Below are 21,209 nucleotides of genomic sequence, written 5' to 3'. Positions count from 1 at the left end.
TCTCTCTCCCTCTCCCTTTTTCTTATTTAATGTTTGAATCACTTTATTTTTTTCTTGTTTAGGAGAGGAAATGAGAGAGAAAGAGAGCGAGAGGGAGAGGAAGGGGAAGGAAATGAGAGAGGGATAGAAAGAGAAAGAGAGGGAGAGTGCATTCTCTCTCTCCCTCTCCCTTTTGCTTGTTTAATGTTTGAATCACTTTATTTTTTGCTTGTTTAGGAGAGGAAATGAGAGAGAAAGAGAGCGAGAGGGAGAGGAAGGGGAAGGAAATGAGAGAGGGATAGAAAGAGAAAGAGAGGGAGAGTGCATTGTATCTCTCCCTCTCCCTTTTGCTTGGAGGATGTTTAAATCACTTTATTTTTTGCTTGTTTAGGAAATGAGAGAGAAAGAGAGATAGAGAGGGAGAGGGAGAAAAAGAGAAAGAGAGGGAGAGGGAGAGGGAGAGGGAGGGGAAGGAAATGAGAGAGGGAGAGAAAGAGAACGAGAGGGAGAGGGAGAGGGTGAGAGAAAGAGAGAAAGAGAGGGAGAGGGAAAGAAAGAGAGGGAGAGGGAGGGGAAGGAAATTTAAGATAATAGACTTATTGATAATGGTATGCAATGTGCTTTGCCATGGGCCACGTACTTCATCAAAATGAACCCAAAATTATTGTTATAGAAGAAGAAACCCTTAAATTGAGTATATGATAATTTCTCTCAGGTCTTATGACTATGAGTAGAATTGATTGAAATAAATTTTATTACTATAGTTATAAAATTTCATAGATGGCGCGCATTAATTTTAAAATGGATTACTTATACTCAAAGCCGAGATATAACAAATAATTATCTACCGGGACAAACAAATCATTGAGCATGATACAAGGCTGAGATATAACATCGGAAAATCTCTTGACTACTATATACAATGCAAGGTTTATGGTCAACTTGCAACTTGACGTACATCTCCATAAAGCTATCCATTTAAGCCTCGTTTGCTGTAATGTAGATAAGATGGCAAACAAAGAAGGTCTTATTGTTCAAGACCGTGAGACGTATCTTAATCAGCGTGTCCCATGTCCTTGCTCTCAATGTAAGTTGGCAATTAGACAAAAACGCAGATTGTCTATAGAACACGTACGACGATTTGGCGAGTTTCAATCTGAGATCATTGATCAGGCGATTGCGGATTTTCAGCAAACGATAATTTGAAGTTAGCATTTTTCATGCATTGTACTCTCAAGCTAATTGAAAACCATACACAATAAGATTGGGTCTTGTTGGCAAATTTTGTATCCAGGGGGGGTGATGTCTCGACCCAAGGGGGAGTGCACCCTTTGCGGCCAATTAGAAGAGTTCGTGGATGTGCGATGGATGGATTGCAGGAGCCAATCGACCACTCGCAAGGCTCATCTATACCGTCAATGCCAGAGGAGACAGACAACCTTCCCAACTTGCCTACAATCTTGGAGCCTGAGATGGAGGCAATGATCGATGCATTGATTCCCATGGATGTTGAGACATCTGACCCGCTTAGAGAGGAAGCATCCATACCATTATATGATGGGTGCCGAGTATCTCGGTTGAAGACATTGCTTGCACTCTTAAGTGTGCAAGCAAAATACGGTTGGAGCGATACGAGTGTGAGTGAGTTATTCAGGTACCTTGCACACAGACTTCATTGTTTTTTTTAAAAACAGTATTATTGCAAACATTTGTGTTTTTTCAAGGTGTTTTATGATTTTTTTCAGGCTATTGAAATATCATATATTGCCACCTGCAAACACCATGCCTGAGTCTCGTGATGATGCATGACATGTTTTACGAAAGCTTGGCATGGACTACAATAACATCCATGCATGTATCAACGACTGCATATTGTTTCGAGATGAATATGAGACTATGGAGACATGTCCAAAGTGTGGTGCTCACAGGTATCGACAGGACTTGCAAGGGCAGACCATCCCTCAAAAAGTTCTCAGACACTTTCCGCTCATCCCCCGCATAAACCACATGTTTCGCACGTCTGCCATGGCAAGCTTGACAACGTGGCATGTGCAGAATAGGTCCACAGATGGAGTGCAACGAATATCAGCAGATTCGCGCGCATGGAGCCACATTGACTCTACCTTCCTAGGCTTTGGGCGAGAGCCAAGGAATCTTCGGCTCGGTCTCGCCATGGATAGTGTGAGCCCATTCGGTCTGCGCTCGACTTTTTACAGTGTGTGGCCTATAGTGCTTGTCAACTACAATATTCCTCCATGGCTTTCTACGAAGAAAGGACATCTCATCCTTAGCTTGCTCGTCCCGGGCCGCTACAAAGTAAAAAATTATGGACGTGTATCTTCGTCCATTAGTTGATGAGCTTAAGATTTTGTGGGAGGAGGGGGTCACGGTGCAAGATATGAGCAGGCGCGATGGTCGGCGGTCAGCCAACATTCGAGCCATTCTCATATGGACGATGCATGACTTTCTGGGATTGGGAGAGTGCTCAGGTGAGGAGACCTTTGTTCTCGCTGGTAATATCTATATTTTATTTCATTCAATCAAGTATTTACTAGGTCGTGGATCGCCTTGCAGGTCTCGTTACCTCAGGTTATCATGCATGTCCATTGTGTGGGCCACAGTTAGACTCCCAAAGGTCACAAACCATGAAGAAGATGGTATATCAAGGACACGCCGCTTTCTTGCCGGAGGATCATGAACTCAGGGAAGGTTTTCTTAGACGACCTCCAACACGTATGAACACTGCAAGCTGGTACGAGCTGAAAATGGTAAACCCGGAATCACATCCAAATGGAATGCGACGGTTCTCAGTTTTCTACGAGTTGCCCTATTGGACCCACTTACAGGTCAACCACTTGTTGGATCCCATGCATATTTTCAAAAATCTGGGCAGCTTGCTATGGGACCACATCACAGGAAAGAGAGACACTATAGGGTCACGAATGGATTTAAAGGAGGTAGGTAAGATGGAGGCACTTTGGTCGCAGTCGAGTGCCGAAGGGGGAGTGCAGCTTCCTCGTGCTCCCTGGGTTTTGTCTACCAAAGAAGAGCGCATTGTGAAGCAAGTAATCAAGTCTATCCGCACTCCGACGGGAATGATGCGTTCTCTCAGGTCCGCATTTTCTAAAGATGACCAAATGTTTGGGCTAAAATCCCATGATTGGCATAAGATATGTCAGGTTTGTGAACAGAATGGATTTTAATTAGCGTGGACATTTTGAAATTTGAAAAGTGACCATTATTCTTAATGCTTTCTCATTTGTGGCAGTTTGTCCTACCGATCGCGATCGCGGGATGCCTAACTCCAGAAATTCGCGGGGCCATTTACAAGTTGTCGACTTTGGTGCAATGGATCTCACAGAAAGAGATTAAGACGTCCTCTATTAAATCCGCAAGGTGGGGAGCAGTTGAGACGGTCTGTCTCTTTGAGAAATACCTGCCCACTAGCATGCTCACGATACAAGTTCACCTTCTTGTGCATCTTGTGGACGAAGTGGAGATTGCTGAACCTGTCCATACGCGATGGATGTTCTTCTTGGAGCGCTTCATGAAAACCCTGAAAGGCTTTGTGCGACAACGAGCTCGTCCGGAAGGTAGCATGGTGGAAGGTTGGTTGGTGTCAGAGGAGTTAGTGCATATCTCACAATGGCTACCAATGGTGGAACCAGACAATGAAATGCTATGGATGCTGAAGGACGATGATAGGCTGACTGGAGATATGGTGGTTGGAAATGGGGTAGAAAAAAGAATGGATGCCTCAATGGAAGAGAAGGTGAATCGCTTTTGTATGTTACACCATGCCTCCATGGAGACGTGGCTCGCCAAGTACTAGATTGCAAGGCAAGATCGAGAGGAAGTGCGAGCTGAATTTCGACGCAGTACGCGTCACTGACCAATTCGATATCCCGAAGGCATGGAGGAGATGCCACGGTTTATGTCAACACGATGGTTGCATGGAGCCTTGACCGCAGCATCCAGTGAAGGGATAGAGGTCTCAATGGAGGAGTGGGAGTTCTCGAGGGGATGTAGTCCAAAGGTAATGAGGGGTTTAGAATGTGTCGTATCTAAATTTGCTTGCTACATCTAATTTGAGTGTTTCAATGTGCAGTACAAAATATATAGTGTAGCGTGGTCGCGCGGACGGCATTTTCGGGTGGAGCGTATTGACCAAATGCGCTCCACAATGGACTGTGGTGTCATGGCAAGGTTTGAGCAAGAGAGCCGGCGACGAGCAACAGATCCGAACACGGTTGTGGATGAGATGGAGTATTTTGGAAACTTGCAAAGTATTATTACGGTGGATTACCGTAGCTTCTCCATGATAATATTCGATGTGCAGTGGTTCAAAGTGGTACTTGGAGGAGCTGGAGCAACAGTTCAACGAGGTCCATCTGGATTTCTCGAAATAGATTCCGAAAAAAAATGGATGGATTTGCGCGACACCTTTGTGTTGCCGGCCCATTGTGAACAGGTACAAATAGTCATTTGCTTGCTAATTGTAATACGACATGGTTTATGTCACAATGGTTTGAAGTCGCTTTGTAAGTGTTTGTGAACAGGTAATCTTCTATCCAAACCCCCGACAACCTCGATGGTGGTATGTTATACCTTCAACTCCTCGAGGTGCGAGAGTATACGATCAAAGCGATGTTTCAGGCATAGATGAAGAAAATATGCAAATAGAGGGATCGAAATTACAAGGGGTGGAGGCCACCACAAGCTTGGAGCCCGCATCGACTAACAATGATAGAAATACAGAAGTCGTAGAATTTTTTGAGAACGAGGCAGACTCGTTCTTTTGTGGTGACATGTCTATCGACCTTCCAGTGTATGCAGAGTTGTGTCAGGAGATTAACATGGGACCATAGAATACTTCATTCTTGGAGAATTGTATTACTCAATTCGTTGTTTAGATCTTCCATAAAGGTAGATAAGATATGCATTTTAAGAGGGATTTTTCAAAAATGATTTATATTAATGTGCTTTGTATAGTTTAAATTGATTATTCTAACATCATTTTTTATCTGTGAAGGTATCGACATTTTCACGATGAGTCGAGGGATGAGCGATGAGGAGTTTCAGGACATGATGGCACGCATGTCTCCAGATCAGCTTGCGAGATTCAGAGAGATAGCAGATTAGAAGCTGTCTCGTTCTTCGTCAGGGCGCTCTGCTAGATCAGCTTCAGCGCAATCAGATGCTTCAGCTTCGAGCAGACGATCTCGACGCTCGCGACTTGGGCCAGAGGGAGGGACTGCAACTGCAGAAGGATCAGGGGGGTGCTGCTGTGGAGACACGGACGCGGTGTCTCCATCTCGTCGTTCAACTGGAGCTGCGTCACCTCCAGGATTTGTCACACCTGTGGGGACGTCCACTCCAGTTACTCCGGCTTTTGCGCAGCCGTCGGCAGATAGCACACCTTTTGGTGGCACTCCTTTTGGTGGCACCCCCTTTGGTGGCACTCCCTTTGGTGGCACCCCTTTGAGTGGCACTCCGGGAGAGGGTACCCCCGTCGGTACATCGGATGTACAGGGGTCTCCTGGATATGCCCAGGAGCATGGACGGAGATGGGAGAGGGCCCATCTTAGGCATACTCCTAGGGGTTATGGATACCTAGTGGATGGCAGGTCAGGAGCCATCATCATGAATGATGAGGGGAGGAGGGTGATGGCTCGCATGAGAGAGTTGTGCCAACAAGTTTTTCGGCACAACGTCCTGGATCATTGGAGGAACATACCGGAGGGGAGCAAGGAGTACATAGTAGCATCCTTGCACGAGGAGTTCCCGGTGCCAACCGCAGTGGATAGATTCTCTACGGGCTGGATGATGGATTGCATGCGTGCATACATGTCACATAGACGATCCGACGCACGCAAGGCAATCAAGAGTGGGGCTCCAAAGCCCGAGTGGTTAGATGCAGACGACTGGCGCCGACTGAGGGAGGAGGCCACAAATTTGCCAGGACATTGGAGTCAGCAGCGGGAGGCGGCGAGGGCACGAATCGAGGCCGGATTGGTACATCATCTTGGGAGTGGCGGCCACAGGACATATTTGGAGGACTTTGTAAGTTTCTCTTTTGTTTTGCTTATTTGTTTTTTTGAGATATTCTTTGTACTGACAATCATGTTTCTAACAGTTAGCATTTTGTTTTCTTTGCAACACTCCATTACAAATCGCGATCCGCAAGGCCTTGAGACTCGATATGCAGAGAGGCATGGTCTCAGGGCATTGATCGACCGATTGTATAGACGCAGCGGCCCTATAAGTCACTCATCTTTCTTGTCCGAGTTACCATGAGATATTTGAATGCATTATTGTATGGTGGATTGATATGTTGTTTCTTTTTCTGCAGAATCCGTTTGATGCTCCTTTGCAGCGGGAAGAGCTTTCGGGGGACGAGGATTTGTAGCTCGCCCTTGGATCCTTAGAGCTCACACACCTTTAGTTTTTAGTCGCCCGATCTATGTAGACATTTTCTATGTATTAGTGATATTATTTCATGATTGTACCAATCGCATTTTATGCGATATCATGTATTTATTTCATGTATCAGTTTTATGATTTCAGTATACATTCTTTTTGTTTGCAAACGCTTTGTATGCAACAGTGCAGAAACTATTTTGTATGGCTCTCATACAGCACACAGTGCTATATGTGGTAGGGCAGCTTGCTGCCCTGCCACAAATTTTTTTTTTCTCTGTTACCGTCGCTATTTGCCTCGCAAATTTACTACACGCGTCGCTATTGTCATCGCTATGAGCGTCGCAAATACTCTGCAATCGTCGCTATATGCGTCGCTAAATGCGACGTATATAGCGACGATTCTATGGCGTCGTCAATAATGACGCTTTTTGCGACGACGGGGGCAAATTTTGTTGTTTGTATTTTCGTCGCTTTAAACGTCGCTATAAGGTCTATATCTTGTAGTGTCTTAAGCTCATCGACTAATGGACTACATGCTAAGGATTGTCAAGATTGTGGGAGAGAAGGAAGGAGTCTCACTTGTAGCTTTCTTGCTTGCACAATGGGGGAATACACACAAGGATGGAGGCTGAAAACAATTTTCCTCTTCTTAGTTGTGTAAGCAAAAAAGAAGTCTAGTACAAGGAAATAGAATAACCCTATATATGGGTCTCAAACCAAACTCAACTAACTAAGGTGGCATACTAACTGAGCCACAAACTAGAGTAATTAAGGATAGCTATCATGTAGCTATTATTCATGGGTGGTGTACCAACCGCATCTGCAACTGACAAGTCGGTGACATAAATGCACAACGGTCACCCTGGCATATCACGAGTGGAGCTCAATATCTCAACACTCCCCCGTGAGCTCAATCCCAATTCCTCCACACCAAGCAGGTCTCTGAACTTGTGCAGCTTCTCTGCGCCCAATACCTTCGTAAATATGTCAGCTACTTAATCCTCTGTGCTGACATAAACTAGATCAATAAAACCTAGTAAAACCCTCTCCCGCACATAGTGATAATGCACCTCAATGTGCTTTGTTCTAGCATGATAGACTGGGTTATTTGCCAAGTGTATACTACTCACGTTGTCACAATAAATGGCAACTGGCCCATCTGTAGGCTGATGCATATCATAAAGTAGCTTATGCAACCAAGCTACCTCACATGCAGCCTCTGTGCTGGATAAGGCAACTGTAGGATGTTTCTTGCTGCTCTAACTGACTGCAGCACTCCCAAAAGAGAACACATATCCACTGGTAGATCGTCTATCAGAAATGCTACCAGCCCATCAGCATCAGTGTATCCATGCAACTGTATCTGAACCCCAGTCTCATAAAATAGTCCATACTGCAATGTGGACTTCACATACCTGAGTATGCGTCTAGCCGCATCCAAATGCGGGTTCCTTGGAGCTTGCATAAACTGACTTACCAATCCAATAGCATAGCTCAAATCTGGCCTGGTAATAGTCATATAAATCAAGCTTCCTACTATGCGTATGTACATAGTAGGGTCTTCCAGAAGCTCACCTGCATCTGCGCTCAGCTTCACATTCTGCTCCAAAGGAACTGAAATAGGCTTACAGCCTGTCATCCCATATTTGGATAGCATGTCCAATCCATACTGCATCTGCAAGAGCTGTATCCCACTTGGTAATCTAATCACCTCAATGCCCAAGAAATAACGCAGCTCTCCCAAATCCTTCATCTCAAACTTCTACTTCAATAGCATTTTCACATGAAGGATATATTCATCACTGTCACTTGTCATAATCAAATCATCAACATAAATGACAAGTAGCATAATACCTTTCTCTGTTTTTCTCACATAAAGTGAGCAATCTGCCTTGAAAATCTGAAAGCCAATAGTGACAAGATACTGTCCTATCTTGTCAGACCATGCTCTAGGTGCTTGCTTCAAGCCATACAAAGCTTTCTTCAACCTGCAAAAAAACTCAGGATGAACAGCATGCACATAACCTAGTGGCTGCTCCATATAGATCTCTTCTTGCAAATCACCATGCAAGAAGGCATTCTTTACATCCATCTGACGTAAAGACCATCCCTTTGATGCAGCCATAGCAATGACTACTCTTACCGTTGCCATCCTTGCAACCGGACTGAATGTTTCTTCATAGTCAATGCCATATGTTTGTGCATACCCCTTGACTACTAATCTTGCCTTGTATCTGTTCACAGAACCATCTGCATTGTGCTTCACCTTATAAACCCACTTACAGCCAATTACATTCTTACCTTTAGGCAAAGGTACAAATTCCCATGTAGCATTTGCTTCCAAGGCATCCATTTCTTCATCCATGGCTTTCTCCCATTTTTCTTTTCCCATGGCTTGCTCAAAAGAGGTAGGTTCTGGTTCCTATATCACTTTGACCCTATATGCATAGTGAATGGCTGTAAATCCATCATATTTCAGCCTATCCACAGGATACCTAGCTCTCGTAGACCTGCGCAAAGTAGGTTCACTCCCAGGTGCTCTTAAAACATCCCTGGTCTTCCTTACTCCAGGTGTAACATAGAAGGAATACCCAACTCATCATCAATACTCTGTTCTGAGCCACTGGATTCACCATCCACATAAGAGTGACCTGCATTCATATCAAACATGGGCTGATCAACCTTCTCTTTTCCTTTTCATGATACCTGCATACCACTATCTGCATTGCTTGGAGAAGATTCTACTTATCTCAATCTGCCTGTCCATGGTGAAGAATGTGAACCACTGCTAGAGGACGCTCCAGGTCCACTAATATTTTGTGACTGCTACTGTGAATTCTGTGCAGCATTACCATTTTGTGCATCTACATCATCAATCACATTTACTGGTTTATACCAGCTACTCATCTCATCAAAAACGACATCTCTGTGCTCACTGTAAACTTACAAGTAGAAGGGTTATAGCATCTATACCCTTTTTGCTGCAGAGAGTAACCAATAAAGATGCACTTCTCAGCTTTTGGATCCAACTTGGATCTCAACTCATATGGCACATGTACATAGGCAATGCAACCAAAAATTTTCAAATGAGAAATATCTGGTTTCCTACCAGTATACCTCTCCTCTAGAGTCATCCCATGTATTGCTACAGTAGGAGTCCTGTTCATTATATAGACTGTTGTAGCAACTGCTTCAGCCTAGTAAAAATCTGGCAAGTCTTTTTCGTTGAGCATGGCACGAGATACCTCTCCAATATGCCTGTTTTTCATTTCTGCAATTCCATTTTGTTGTGGGGTATGACTGCATGAATATTGCTGCTTTATGCCATGCTCCTGTAGGAACCTTGCAAACTCATTTGAGAGGTACTCTCCCCCTCTATCTGACCTTAGGCATTTTATTTGCAGGTCTGTTTCTTTTTCAACCATAACTTTAAGAGTTTTGAAATGCCCAAAAACTTCACTTTTCTTTTTCATAAAATACACCCAAACTTTTCTGCTATAGTCATCAATAAAAGTGACAAAATAATGACAGCCTCCAAGAGATGCAGCTTTAGTAGTCCACACATCAGAGTGGATTAATTCCAATGGCTTCTCACTCTCTTGAACATGTCTAGGAAATGGTTTCCTTGCCTGTTTTCCAAATTGGCAGGCTTCACATACCTTATGCATTTCTGCAACCTTTAATTTAGGCAATCCTGCAACAATATTTTGGGCCTGCATTGATTTAAGTCGTTGTACATTAACATGACCAATGCGTTTATGCCAGATATCAATATCTGCAACTACACCAGTCCCATGTGCAAACATTGCTGCACTCAATTCAGACATGTCTGCATCCAACGTAAATATTCTTCCCTTCTTCTTTCCTTTTGCTATCAAGCAACCTTTATTTTTCATATCCTCAACAAAGCATCCATGAGGATTAAATCTGACCTGCAAGCCCTGCTCAACCATTTGACCAACAGAAACCAGATTCTTGGTGATATTCGAGACATGAAATACATCGGACAAGTATTTCTTTTTCCCATCCTGCATAGACAAAGGAATTTTTCCAATCTGCACAATAGGATGTGCAGTATCATCACCAGTCTCCACAAATCCTGGTTTTTCCATTTTCCTTGCATCCTCCATCCATTCTGCATGACCTGTCATGTGGTTTGATGCACCTGAGTCAACATACCATACATTGTTGCTTTCTTCAGCACTTGTCACAGAATTATTCATGTGCTGCACCATAAACAAATGCTCATTTCTGTCATCACCCTGTCTACTAGAAGATGCATAATTCCCTTGTTGCAGTTTTCCATTCATGATGTCATTCTGCTTTTTATAGCAGTCTTTAGCCATATGACCCATTTTACCACAGTAGTAGCATTCAACATTACTGTTTGCATTTTGGCCTCTTTGCCATCCACCATGACCTCTTTGGCTCCCCCTGCCTTTAGAGTTACCACGTCCTCCTCCATAGGACTGGTTTTCTTGAGTTTGCTGTATATTCTGATTTCTACCATGGCCTCCAAATCGGCCTCCTCTACCTCTGCCTCTACCTCTTCCAGCATTTGAGTAGAAGACAGTTTCTTTTGAAGTTTCTCCTGAAGAAGATGCACCACCATTTCTTTGCTTGTCAGAAATTAGAAGAGCAATCAACTCCTCAAAATCAAGAAATCTTTCACGAACTGAAATGGATGTCCGAAACTGTGCATAATCCTTTCCTAGACCATTCAAGGTCACAGAAACTAAATCATCATCTTCCACTGGCGACCCAATGGAAGCAAGTGCATCTGCAATCTTCTTCACCTTCATGTGGTAGTCATTGATGCTCATACTTTCTCTTTGCACATTATGCAACTCTTGCTTGAGCTGTATTTTCCTGGCTTGCGTATTTGTGCTATATATTTTTGACAAAGTATCCCATGCCTCCTTTGGCATACTTGCATCCTGAATATGCACAATCATAGAGTCTCAAATGCTGATAGATAGCCAATACATAACTTTCCTGGCTCTCTCATACCATGTTTTGAATGCCTGCATTTGCTGTTGATTGGGAACATCAGGAAGAACTGGTTCTTCTTCATTTCCTGCAACGAATTCCCAATATCCTTTTCCCTTAAGGAAATTCATCATTCTAAACTTCCATGCTTGGAAGTTGTTCTTATCAAGCTTTTCAGTTACAATCTGTGAAAGAGAATCAAACGCCATTACAAAATACTGCAAAAAATTCTGTCACTGCAAAGAACACAGCTTCAGCCTCACAAGGGCAAATCTGCAAAACTGACGAAAGTGGTATTTAACCACACGGTCACTTCCTAGTGATGATTTTGCATCAACGGCAACAAGGATGATTTTGTAACTCCCAATGTCTCTGCGCATAGGCATACAATGCAATTTCTACAGTAACTTTTCACCGACCTGTAGAACAGTGGTCGCACAGCATAAAACTGGGCCTTTTCCTGAGTGCGTGCAGAAAACTTATGCCTCCAAAACAGGCCCCGAAATGGCCTCAAATAAAAAAAACAGGGTCGCCAAGGGCTAAAGCTCTCTCCCGCAGCATTGCGAAGGGCGTCTCAACCTGAGACAATGCACTCTTGCAATTTCTGATTATGCTACCTGCAGAGATCTGCTCCCAAAACAGAAAATGAAAGCAACACTACTCCTCTTACCAGAACCCCGCAAGCTTGGCTTGCTTTCTTGAGCTCCTTACCACGAACAAGGCTCTAATACCATGTCAAGATTGTGGGAGAGAAGGAAAGAGTCTCACTTGTAGCTTTCTTGCTTGCACAATGGGGGAATACACACAAGGATGGAGGCTGAAAATAGTTTTCCTCTTCTTAGTTGTGTAAGCCAAAAAGAAGTCTAGTACAAGGAAATAGAAGAACCCTATATATGGGTCTCAAACCAAACTCAACTAACTAAGGTGGCATACTAACTGAGCCACGAACTAGAGTAGATAAGGATAGCTATCATGTAGCTATTATTCATAGGCGGTGTACCAATCGCATCTGCAAACTGACAAGTCGGTGACATAAATGCACAACGGTCACCCTGGCATATCACGAGTGGAGCTCGATATCTCAACAAGGATCAGGTGTCCTTTCTATGTAGAAAGCCATGGTGGGATGTTATAGTTAACAAGGACTACATGCCACACACTGTTAGAAGTTGAGTGGAGACCAAATGGGTTCACACCATCCATAGCAAGACCAAGCCAAAGATTCCTTGGCTCTTGTGCAAAGCCTAGAAAGGTAGAGTCAATGTGACTCCATACGCGTGAATCTGTCGATATTCATTGGACTCCATTTGTCGATCTAGTATGCACATGCCATGTTATCAAGCTCGCCATGCCCAACGTACGAAACATGTGACAAACACGAGGGATGAGTGAAAAGTATCTAAGAACTTTCTAAGGGATGACTTGCCCTTGAAAGTCCTATTGATATCTCTAAGCACCACTTTTTGAACATGTCTCCATAGTCTTGTATTCTCCTCGAAACAGCACGCAATCATTGACACATGCATAGATGCTATTGTAGTCCATGCCAAGCTTTTGTAAAACATGTCACATATCATCACAAGACTTAAGCATGGTATTTCCAAGTGGTAATATATGATACTTTAGCAACCTGAAAAGAAATCATAAAACACCTTGAAAAAGTGCAATTGTTTTTAATAATGGTGTCGAAAAGAAATCAATAAAGTGTACATAAAACGTACCTAAATAACTCCATCACACTTGCATCGCTCCACCCATATTTTTCTTACAAACTTAGGAGTGCAAGTAGTGTCTTCATGCGAGATACTCGACATCCATCATATAATGGTATGGATGCTTCCTCTCTTAGCAGATTAGATGTCTCGACATCCGTGGGCATCAATACATCAATCATTGTCTTTATCTCAAGCTCCAAGATTGTAGGAAAGTTTGAAAAGCTACTTGTCTCCTTTGGTATTGATGGTATGGATTGAGTCGTACCTTCCAAGTGGTGGATTGGCTCAAGCACTCCATCCATTGCATGCCCATGAACTCTTCTAACTGGTTGCAATAGGTGCATTCCTCCTTGGGATGAAACGTCACCTCCCTACATAAATTTTATGGCCACATCTAATGTTTTTGTATATGATATTCAATTAGTTTGTGAATATAAGACATGATTGATACACATTTTTCTTACCATTTGCTCAAAGTCCGAGATTGCCTGATCAATGATCTTTGATTGAAACTCGTCGAAGCGTTGTACGTGTTCTATAGACAAGTGATGCTTTCGTCTGATTGTCAGCTTGCATTGAGAGCAAGGATACGTGACACGTTGATTAAGATACACCTCGCGATATTGAACATCACGACCATCATCATTCTCCATTTTGTTTATGTTATGACAAACAATTGGTTTTTGTTCTCATTCTCTTTTTCTTTCTTTATTTGTTTGAGAAGGGACTTTTTCTCTTGTAACTCAACAAAATTAACGTCAAACTAAAGTCTTGGTTTTCTCCCCCTTTCTTTGCACTCTTCGTTTTATGTTCTCTCCCCCTTTTATTTCTTTCTCTCTCTCTCTTTCTTTGTTGTCCCTCTCTTTGTTTCTCTTCGCCCTCTCATGTTTTCTCACTCCTTCTCCTCTCTCTCTCTCTCTCCATTTATTTGTTATCTTTCATGTTTATTATCTCTCTCTCTCGTTCTCTCTTCCTTTTCCTTTCTTCTTCTCCCTCTCTCATTTTCTCTCTTTCTCCCTCAATGCACCTCATTCTCAAAAAAAATAAACAAAAAAAATGAAGAAAGAAAAAGAACAAAACAAGAGGAGGATGGATTTTTCATCTCCTCTTTGTGACAAACCCTCTCTTTGTTTCTCTCCACCCCCTCGTGTTTTCTCACTCATTCTCCTCTCTCTCTCCCTCTCTCCCTCTCTTTCTCTCTTTCTTTATTATCTTTCATATTTATTCTCTCTCTCTCTCTCTCTTTGTTATCTCTTCCTTTTCCTTCTTCTTCTCCCTCTCTCATTTCCTCTCTTTCTTTCTCAATGCACCTCATTCTCAAGAAAAGAAGAAGAAGAAAGAAAGAACAAGAACAAATTAAGATAAGGATGGATTGTTCATCTCCTTTTTGCGACAAATCCTCTCTTTGTTTCTCTCCACCCCCTCATGTTTTCTCACTCATTCTCCTCTCTCTCTCCCTCCCTCCCTCTCTCTCTCTCATTGTTCTCTTTCATGTTTATTCTCTCTCTCTCTCTCTCTCTCTCTCTCTCTCTCTCTCTCTCTCTTTTCCTTTCTAGGGAGAGAAAGGGAGAGAAGAAAAAAGGAAAATTAGGAGAAAGGGAAGGAGAAGAAAAGGGGGCAAAGAGAGAGAGAGAGAGAGGAGAAGAAAAGAGAAAATATAAACATAAAGCGAGAATTATATATAGGGAAAAGATAAAATTTACATACTTTAAGAGAGACTAAGGGAGGGGGGAGAAAGTGAAAGAAGATGAAGAAGAAGAGAGAGAGAGAGAGAGAGAGAGATAGAGAGAGAAGAAAGGGCAGAGACCTAAGGTAAGTTGAATGAGCTTGCAAAAGTCTTTCAAGTTACCTTGGGAAAGGACTCCTCGCTCATAGAGAGGAGCGTGAAAGGCTATTCAAGTGACCCATGTCAAAGGGCTACTAGCGAAGAAAGGTGATAATTGTGACATTGGACAAAGTTGTCTTTGGCAATCATCAACATTCAAGGATCTATCCCTAAATGCACATATATTTGGGATGTCCAATTGTAGAGCTTGAAGAAAGAGATTCTTCTTGTTCAATAGAAAAGGACAAGCACATGAAAGCACACAAATGGGGCTACCCATTGTTACTCTTCTTTAAAATATGAAAATGGAAGGAAGCAGATCAATTAGAAGGATTCTTATATTTTTTTATATGTTGTTATCGTGTTGTATCTTAATGGACGATGTTTACTCTTCTTCTATACTTGCCACTAGGGCCTTGCATGGGTAAGCCAAAGAGGAGGTCCACAAAAGGGTGAATAAGTTGAGAACATTCCACGGTAAGGCGAATGCTCGGAAACATTCCATTTCAATGTTATGCAAATAATCAAAATGCATAAGCAGACACCACGGAATCTAGAAATTTAATAAAAGATCATATAATTTTAAAATAGGTTTTGGCAAATAACATGTAAAGATCAGTATCTATTAACCATATAATAACGTAGGCGCAATGGCCTGTCATTTCCGGGAGGATCAAAATGGTGCCATGCCTTGTGATCGGAGGGAGAGTAAGAACGAGGTAGATAAGACAGCTGAATGTGTGTGTGTGTGTGTGTGTGTGTGTGTGTGAGAGACAGAGAGAGAGAGAGGGAGAGAGAGAGAGAAGCCGGCCATGCTCGTTACGGACAACGGCGGACTATAAGAAGCCGGATTGATTGCTTGATTACAAGCCCACCAAAATCTCTCTCTCTCTCTGTCTCTCATTCTTCATGGCCTCTTTCCTGATCAGCTGCTGCTGCTGCTGCGTCGTCGTCGTCGTCGTCTTCTTCTTCTTCTTCTTCGATAGCGCCTCGCCTGCGCCCACCTCACCGTACATCAATGTAAATCTCTCCTCCTCCCAATGTAAATCATTTTAAAGCACCAATCATCTTCGTTTATAGGCTTAGCATCCACACAATCGGTCAGGTATTATATCGTGTGTTGGCCGAGTACTTTTGACAGTTGCGATGATTTGTGAGGTTCGCCGCCATTCCCATCGTAGCTGAATTCTGCCTCGGATCATACAAAGCAACCTCCCCTTCTCGGTTTTGCGCTTAGCAGTGCCCTCGAACTGAGCAGAAATCGTAGTGTTTCCTCCCGTAGCATTCGAAAAGCATGTCTTGAGACTCGCACGATGCACTTCAATATATAAGAACGATTTTGCTTCAAACCAAACATCCTAAGTGGGTTTTGAATTTTGCCTTAGTGTACTTTCAAGCCCAAGAGAGTGATCTCTCCCTAACACTTATCTTTAGACCCACATTAGGTCTCTTATTTCTACCTCTCTCACCATGTACAACATAGTGTGCTCCTTAGGGGTATCAAGTCCTCACAATCCAAGGCCTCTAGTGTTGAGACTTGACAATCCGACGGTTGTGAGTTCACTCATAAACTAGAAGCATATTCGTTATGCAGAACTAGACATCCACACAAGAGTCGTTATAAGTGTGCTTGCCCCTACAAACTTAGATCTTCACGAAAGGGGAAGGGTAAGCAGTTACCAATCATTCTTACGGTCATGGCACCATACATGCACATAACTTGTAGGGACTTTTTGTATGGATAATAACTACATCATGTGTAATTTTCATAAAGCTAATTATTATCACAGAGCTAATATTGTTGACTTCATTATGGAGAGCTTAATCCGATGCTTGTCTAACACTAGCTAATGTCTCATTGTTATAGCCTTTACTGAATGGGGCCATGAGTGCAATCCCCAATCGTAGACTGTTGGCACGTGAACCTGACCAAGCATTAAAAGGCAATCAAAAGGCCGCTACACTTCAGCAACAAGTATTCTCCTTGCATTTCTTTGCATATATATTTCTTATTAAAATATCAACCTCTAAATGTTTTCCTAATTTAGTGCATGGGATACGAACTCTTTGCTTAATGGCGAATTGTTCTTTAGTGTTGAGTAGCCATTTACAATGCACAAAAGCTTGGGAAACCTACACGATAGAAAAGTTGAATAATGCATGCATTTTTTTAATGTGTTCTTAAACGACGTCTTGGCATGGAATTTCATCCAAAAATTGGTGACCTAATATTTTCACAAACTCATTTTGCTTCTTACATTGAACCCATTGGAGATTACAAAGAAGTTTGAATAATGCAATAAAAGTAGGAGCGGAAGTCTCGACCCCACTCATAATTGGGACAATTTGAACTTGAAATATAGTATATAGCCAATAGTTTCCTTGCACTTAATTGTATCACTCCCATGCATATCACCGGAACCCTTGCTCAATGATCAATATCCAAACTCACCAACTCAATATTGCATCTGGAAAGTAATACTATTCGATCCATTTTTATATAATAGAAAATATATGAAGTACAACATCTTGATATAATATGGTATCCTTTGATATAACAAAAATCATAACCACATTAGCTAAAAGTAACTTTATGTAGCATCCCTTTTAAGCCATGAGAAGCCTCGTAAGTATTACTTATTGTACTTCATTTATTCTAGAGAAGTCTTTATGCATTTAAACTAACAATACAATCTAGAGTTTCAACTATCTTGGAACGTTTCAAACATCCTTCAATTTAGCATTTGATTGTGCTCACCTTATTTATATTGTTGTTGGTGTAGTTTGTGCATTTCTCATCTCGAATGGACAGACAATACACAGGGATTGGAGCAACTATGAGTGTAAATAAACCTTTCACTAATGATGGAGAAGTGAGCATGTCACGCATTATGCTGCAAGCAAACATAGATAATCCCGACATACTTGTATCACTTGAAGCTGGTTGGGAGGTAAAACATCGAATGCAATTGCTACAAAATGAGTGTACATCGCACTACTCAAGAATAAATTTGCACATCTACAATTGGATCCATAAACAAGGATGTTTCATTACTCTATTTAGTTGCATGTTTGCATATTGATGTATAGATACACATTATGCATGCACATATGCATACATACACACATATAGATCATTGAGAAGCATACACACAAGCATTATAAATGCCATGAGAGAACATAAATTTTTTTAAAGAAACAAGTGTTTTATAATTCAGTTTATTTTCTATTGGTGGTAGGCTAAACTATTAATTGGCACAACTGATTAGGTTGCTCCATCAATCTATTCAGATGCTATGCCCCACTTTTACATAGCATGGACGGTAACTATTTGAAATATATACTACATCTTTCAAAGAGAATAGTGGAGATCCACATTGCTACGTTTATTGTGATAATAATTTATTCTAGTGGATCCAAAACCTAACATTGATTGTGTTAAATGTCATAGAATGACGGATTCAACCAAACTGGATGCAAAAATCTAGATTGTCCAGGATTTGTGCAAACTAATAACACTTGGGGCATAGGAATAGGCTTTAGCGAAGTCTCCATTCCTGGAGATATAGATAATCAATTTGAATTTCCAGTGATCATCTACAAGGTATGATTTCTCAACATTCAAGCGCATAAATCTAGACTTACTTCTTCAACTGCTTTCATATGAGGTTATACTTGGAATCTTATAAAAGTTAGATGACATATATAATCTATAACCAATGTCACAACCACTTACCAATATCTTTAAGTAGTTTTCATTGCCATAACTAAGAAAATACGAGGGTTCTAGCTTAGAAGTTGCAATAAGTCCTTGCTTGTTGGTAATGAGAATTAGGTACCATGGCATCATTCTTAATTTGACCATTATTAATGTTCATTACAACATTTGAGGTTCGAGGATGTGCATCTATAACTCACTTGTGTGCCTAAATGGGATATGAATCACTTAATCTCAATAATCCATTAGAAATATAGCCTTCTAGTCATATTGAATTTGAGAGAGTTCTCATAATTAGGTCAACAAAGGGAAAAGACTTGATTATCTACTATAAGCAATGAATAGCCAAGAAGAAGTTACCCAATGAATAGCCATTATAAATATCAATGCATTCACAAGGAAGAAATATGAAGTTTCCCAAGTAATAATAAGTACATAATGAATTGCCAAGAAGAAGTTTGTTCTACATATGTTTGCTAATAGATAAATGGAAGAAAGTCTTGGATTGATGATGGAAGCTAGCAGCATGTAGATCAAGAAGAAACAACAACAGTGTCGTGAGATGGAAATTTGCATATAGGACCAATACTGACTCCTAGAATTTAGCTTTTCAATGAATGATAATCTAAGGAAGTCCCTACTACCAGTATATCATACACTTTCAACTCCCGAGCAAAAGAACTATCATGTCACATGGATTCAAGCCCCTATATGAAAATCACATGTATATGATAAATTGAGAAAATGTTGACAAAGCCAATGTAGTAAATGCCATTTGGTATAGAGGGTATGTGTATGTATAGTTTTATATCTTAGAGAATGTGGACAAAGCCAATGCAATAAATGTCATTGTGTATAGAGGGTTTGTGTATGTATACATCTATCTCTTAGAATTAATCACCCTCTCTATTTGGGAATTTAAAAATGCATGCCTTATGCATTTGAAGGCATTGAAGATTTCAAATATAATATTAATTGACATGTGGTAGGATACACAAATAAATAACTTTTCTTGAGAACTTTATTTTGAAGCAATAACAAAAATTATTAGTTTTGGAGAAACCTGAGGGAGCCACTCAATCTCTAAGAGATGCTTTTCTAGTATGTGTGGTCCTCTCCATCCACTAGAAAAGATATTAAATATTTTGGGAGAAAAGGAAAGGCATGGTTCTTGTAATAATTTTGAAACAAAAAGTTTTATTGTGTCTAGATTGATGTTAATCATGACTATGTAAGTATAGACATGAAGTTTATTAGATCTAAAGCCCCATAAATGTTTCACAATACCATTTATAAGGGAGGAGTGTCATTGGAGTTTGGTATATTATTTTTTGAACATATGTTATTTAATGAGTCAAAAGCATAAAGTGCATTAGAGTGGACTAGAGAACTAATATGTTAGCACTATATTTAGAAATTGTTGAGTCCACATACATGTATGTAGATCTTACAACTTCGAGAAGGTTTTTGCATTTGTACAAGGTAAACATGGCAATTTGTGGTTTTAGATTAATATCCTTGTACCTAAAATTTTGAGAAATATTTATAAAACCTCAAGGCCCATGATTTGTTACTACAAAGATTTGCATAATTCTACAACGTTTGTTAGCCAGAAAATTCTTAATATGGCTATGTGAATTGTAACTCCTACACATTAAGGATGTTTTTCACTTCACAATTATGATGATTTGATACAATTACTACTTAAACTAATAAGGTAAAATATGTTTATAATGAAGGAATAGTTAAGTGCATAATTTGATTGTTTCTAGCTTTAAAGTCAAGCTACCTTTTTTTTCTTAAATTACATAGGATGGAAAAGACAAGCATTGGCATCTCAATGTGAAGGGAGGTGAGGTTGGATATTGGATGGATGATTACATTTCAAACCTTCAAAAAGAAGGTGATCTAGTAATTTTTGGTGGTGCGGTGGAACTCAAAAGTTTGCACCCTCATTCTAGCACTGCTATGGGTTCTGGCAACTTTTCTTCAAGTTCTTTTCCATGGGCTGCATACCAAAGGAGGGTTTTTACCATGGATAAAAATAGCAACATTAATCAAGTTCTGAGTGGAATGATCACTTATTCTAATAGTGATGAGAGTTCCTATGATGGGGCATTTTTTGTAGATGACAAAAATGCTTCTACATGGGGATCATATTTGTTTTTTGGTGGGCCTGGAGGATCAAAATATTCCAAATGATTTTAGCTATCAATGGTCTTGTCCCATGTATGGAGACTATAACTATCAATTTGAATTATGTACCATTCACTATTGAATGTTGTTATGCCATTGAATATATTTGGGTGTTATCAATATTCTTAACACAAACTACAGAGTTATTTCAACTAAGCCCTTGCAACTCTAAAGTGAACTCAAGTATAACTTTGAGTGGAAATGACAGATACTAAGGAAATCATCATGTGCACTTGTGTGGTCTTGCTAAAATGACATTTTATTTGTCATGTATTTTATTAAACAAAATATAAGATTTTGAAGGATCCTTTGATATGTGTATGGATTGTTGTATGGTCCCAAAACACACATTAAAGCAATGCAC

At 40.9% G+C, this 21,209-nt stretch overlaps 1 protein-coding gene across 1 annotated transcript; it reads left to right on the top strand.

Annotated features, from left to right (window-relative positions):
* The first annotated feature begins 16,812 nt into the window (after window positions 1-16,812).
* Window positions 16,813-20,851, top strand: LOC148022045 (protein neprosin-like). Its single transcript, XM_087696785.1, has 5 exons — window positions 16,813-16,906; window positions 17,715-17,882; window positions 18,201-18,254; window positions 18,383-18,535; window positions 20,462-20,851. The coding sequence occupies exons 1-5, from the start codon at window positions 16,817-16,819 to the stop codon at window positions 20,849-20,851; spliced, it is 855 nt and encodes a 284-aa protein (XP_087552911.1). The 5' UTR covers window positions 16,813-16,816.
* Window positions 20,852-21,209: the final 358 nt, after the last annotated feature.

Source organism: Lygodium microphyllum, chromosome 17 (genome assembly GCF_053477565.2).
Source record: "Lygodium microphyllum isolate KBCC chromosome 17, Lygodium_microphyllum_v1.1.10, whole genome shotgun sequence".
NCBI classification, from domain to species: Eukaryota; Viridiplantae; Streptophyta; class Polypodiopsida; order Schizaeales; family Lygodiaceae; genus Lygodium; species Lygodium microphyllum.
The sequence above is the reverse complement of the archived record's forward strand: the minus strand, read 5'-3'. Positions and strand labels throughout refer to the sequence as shown.

What these genes read in the sequence shown, in the direction of transcription:
- LOC148022045 (XM_087696785.1), top strand. Translation starts at nt 16,817, where the DNA reads ATGAGTGCAATCCCCAATCGTAGACTGTTGGCACGTGAACCTGACCAA. An exon ending in CCGCTACACTTCAGCAACAA is followed by an intron (nt 16,907 to 17,714) that starts GTATTCTCCTTG and finishes TTGTTGGTGTAG; the next exon opens with TTTGTGCATTTCTCATCTCG. An exon ending in CACTTGAAGCTGGTTGGGAG is followed by an intron (nt 17,883 to 18,200) that starts GTAAAACATCGA and finishes ACAACTGATTAG; the next exon opens with GTTGCTCCATCAATCTATTC.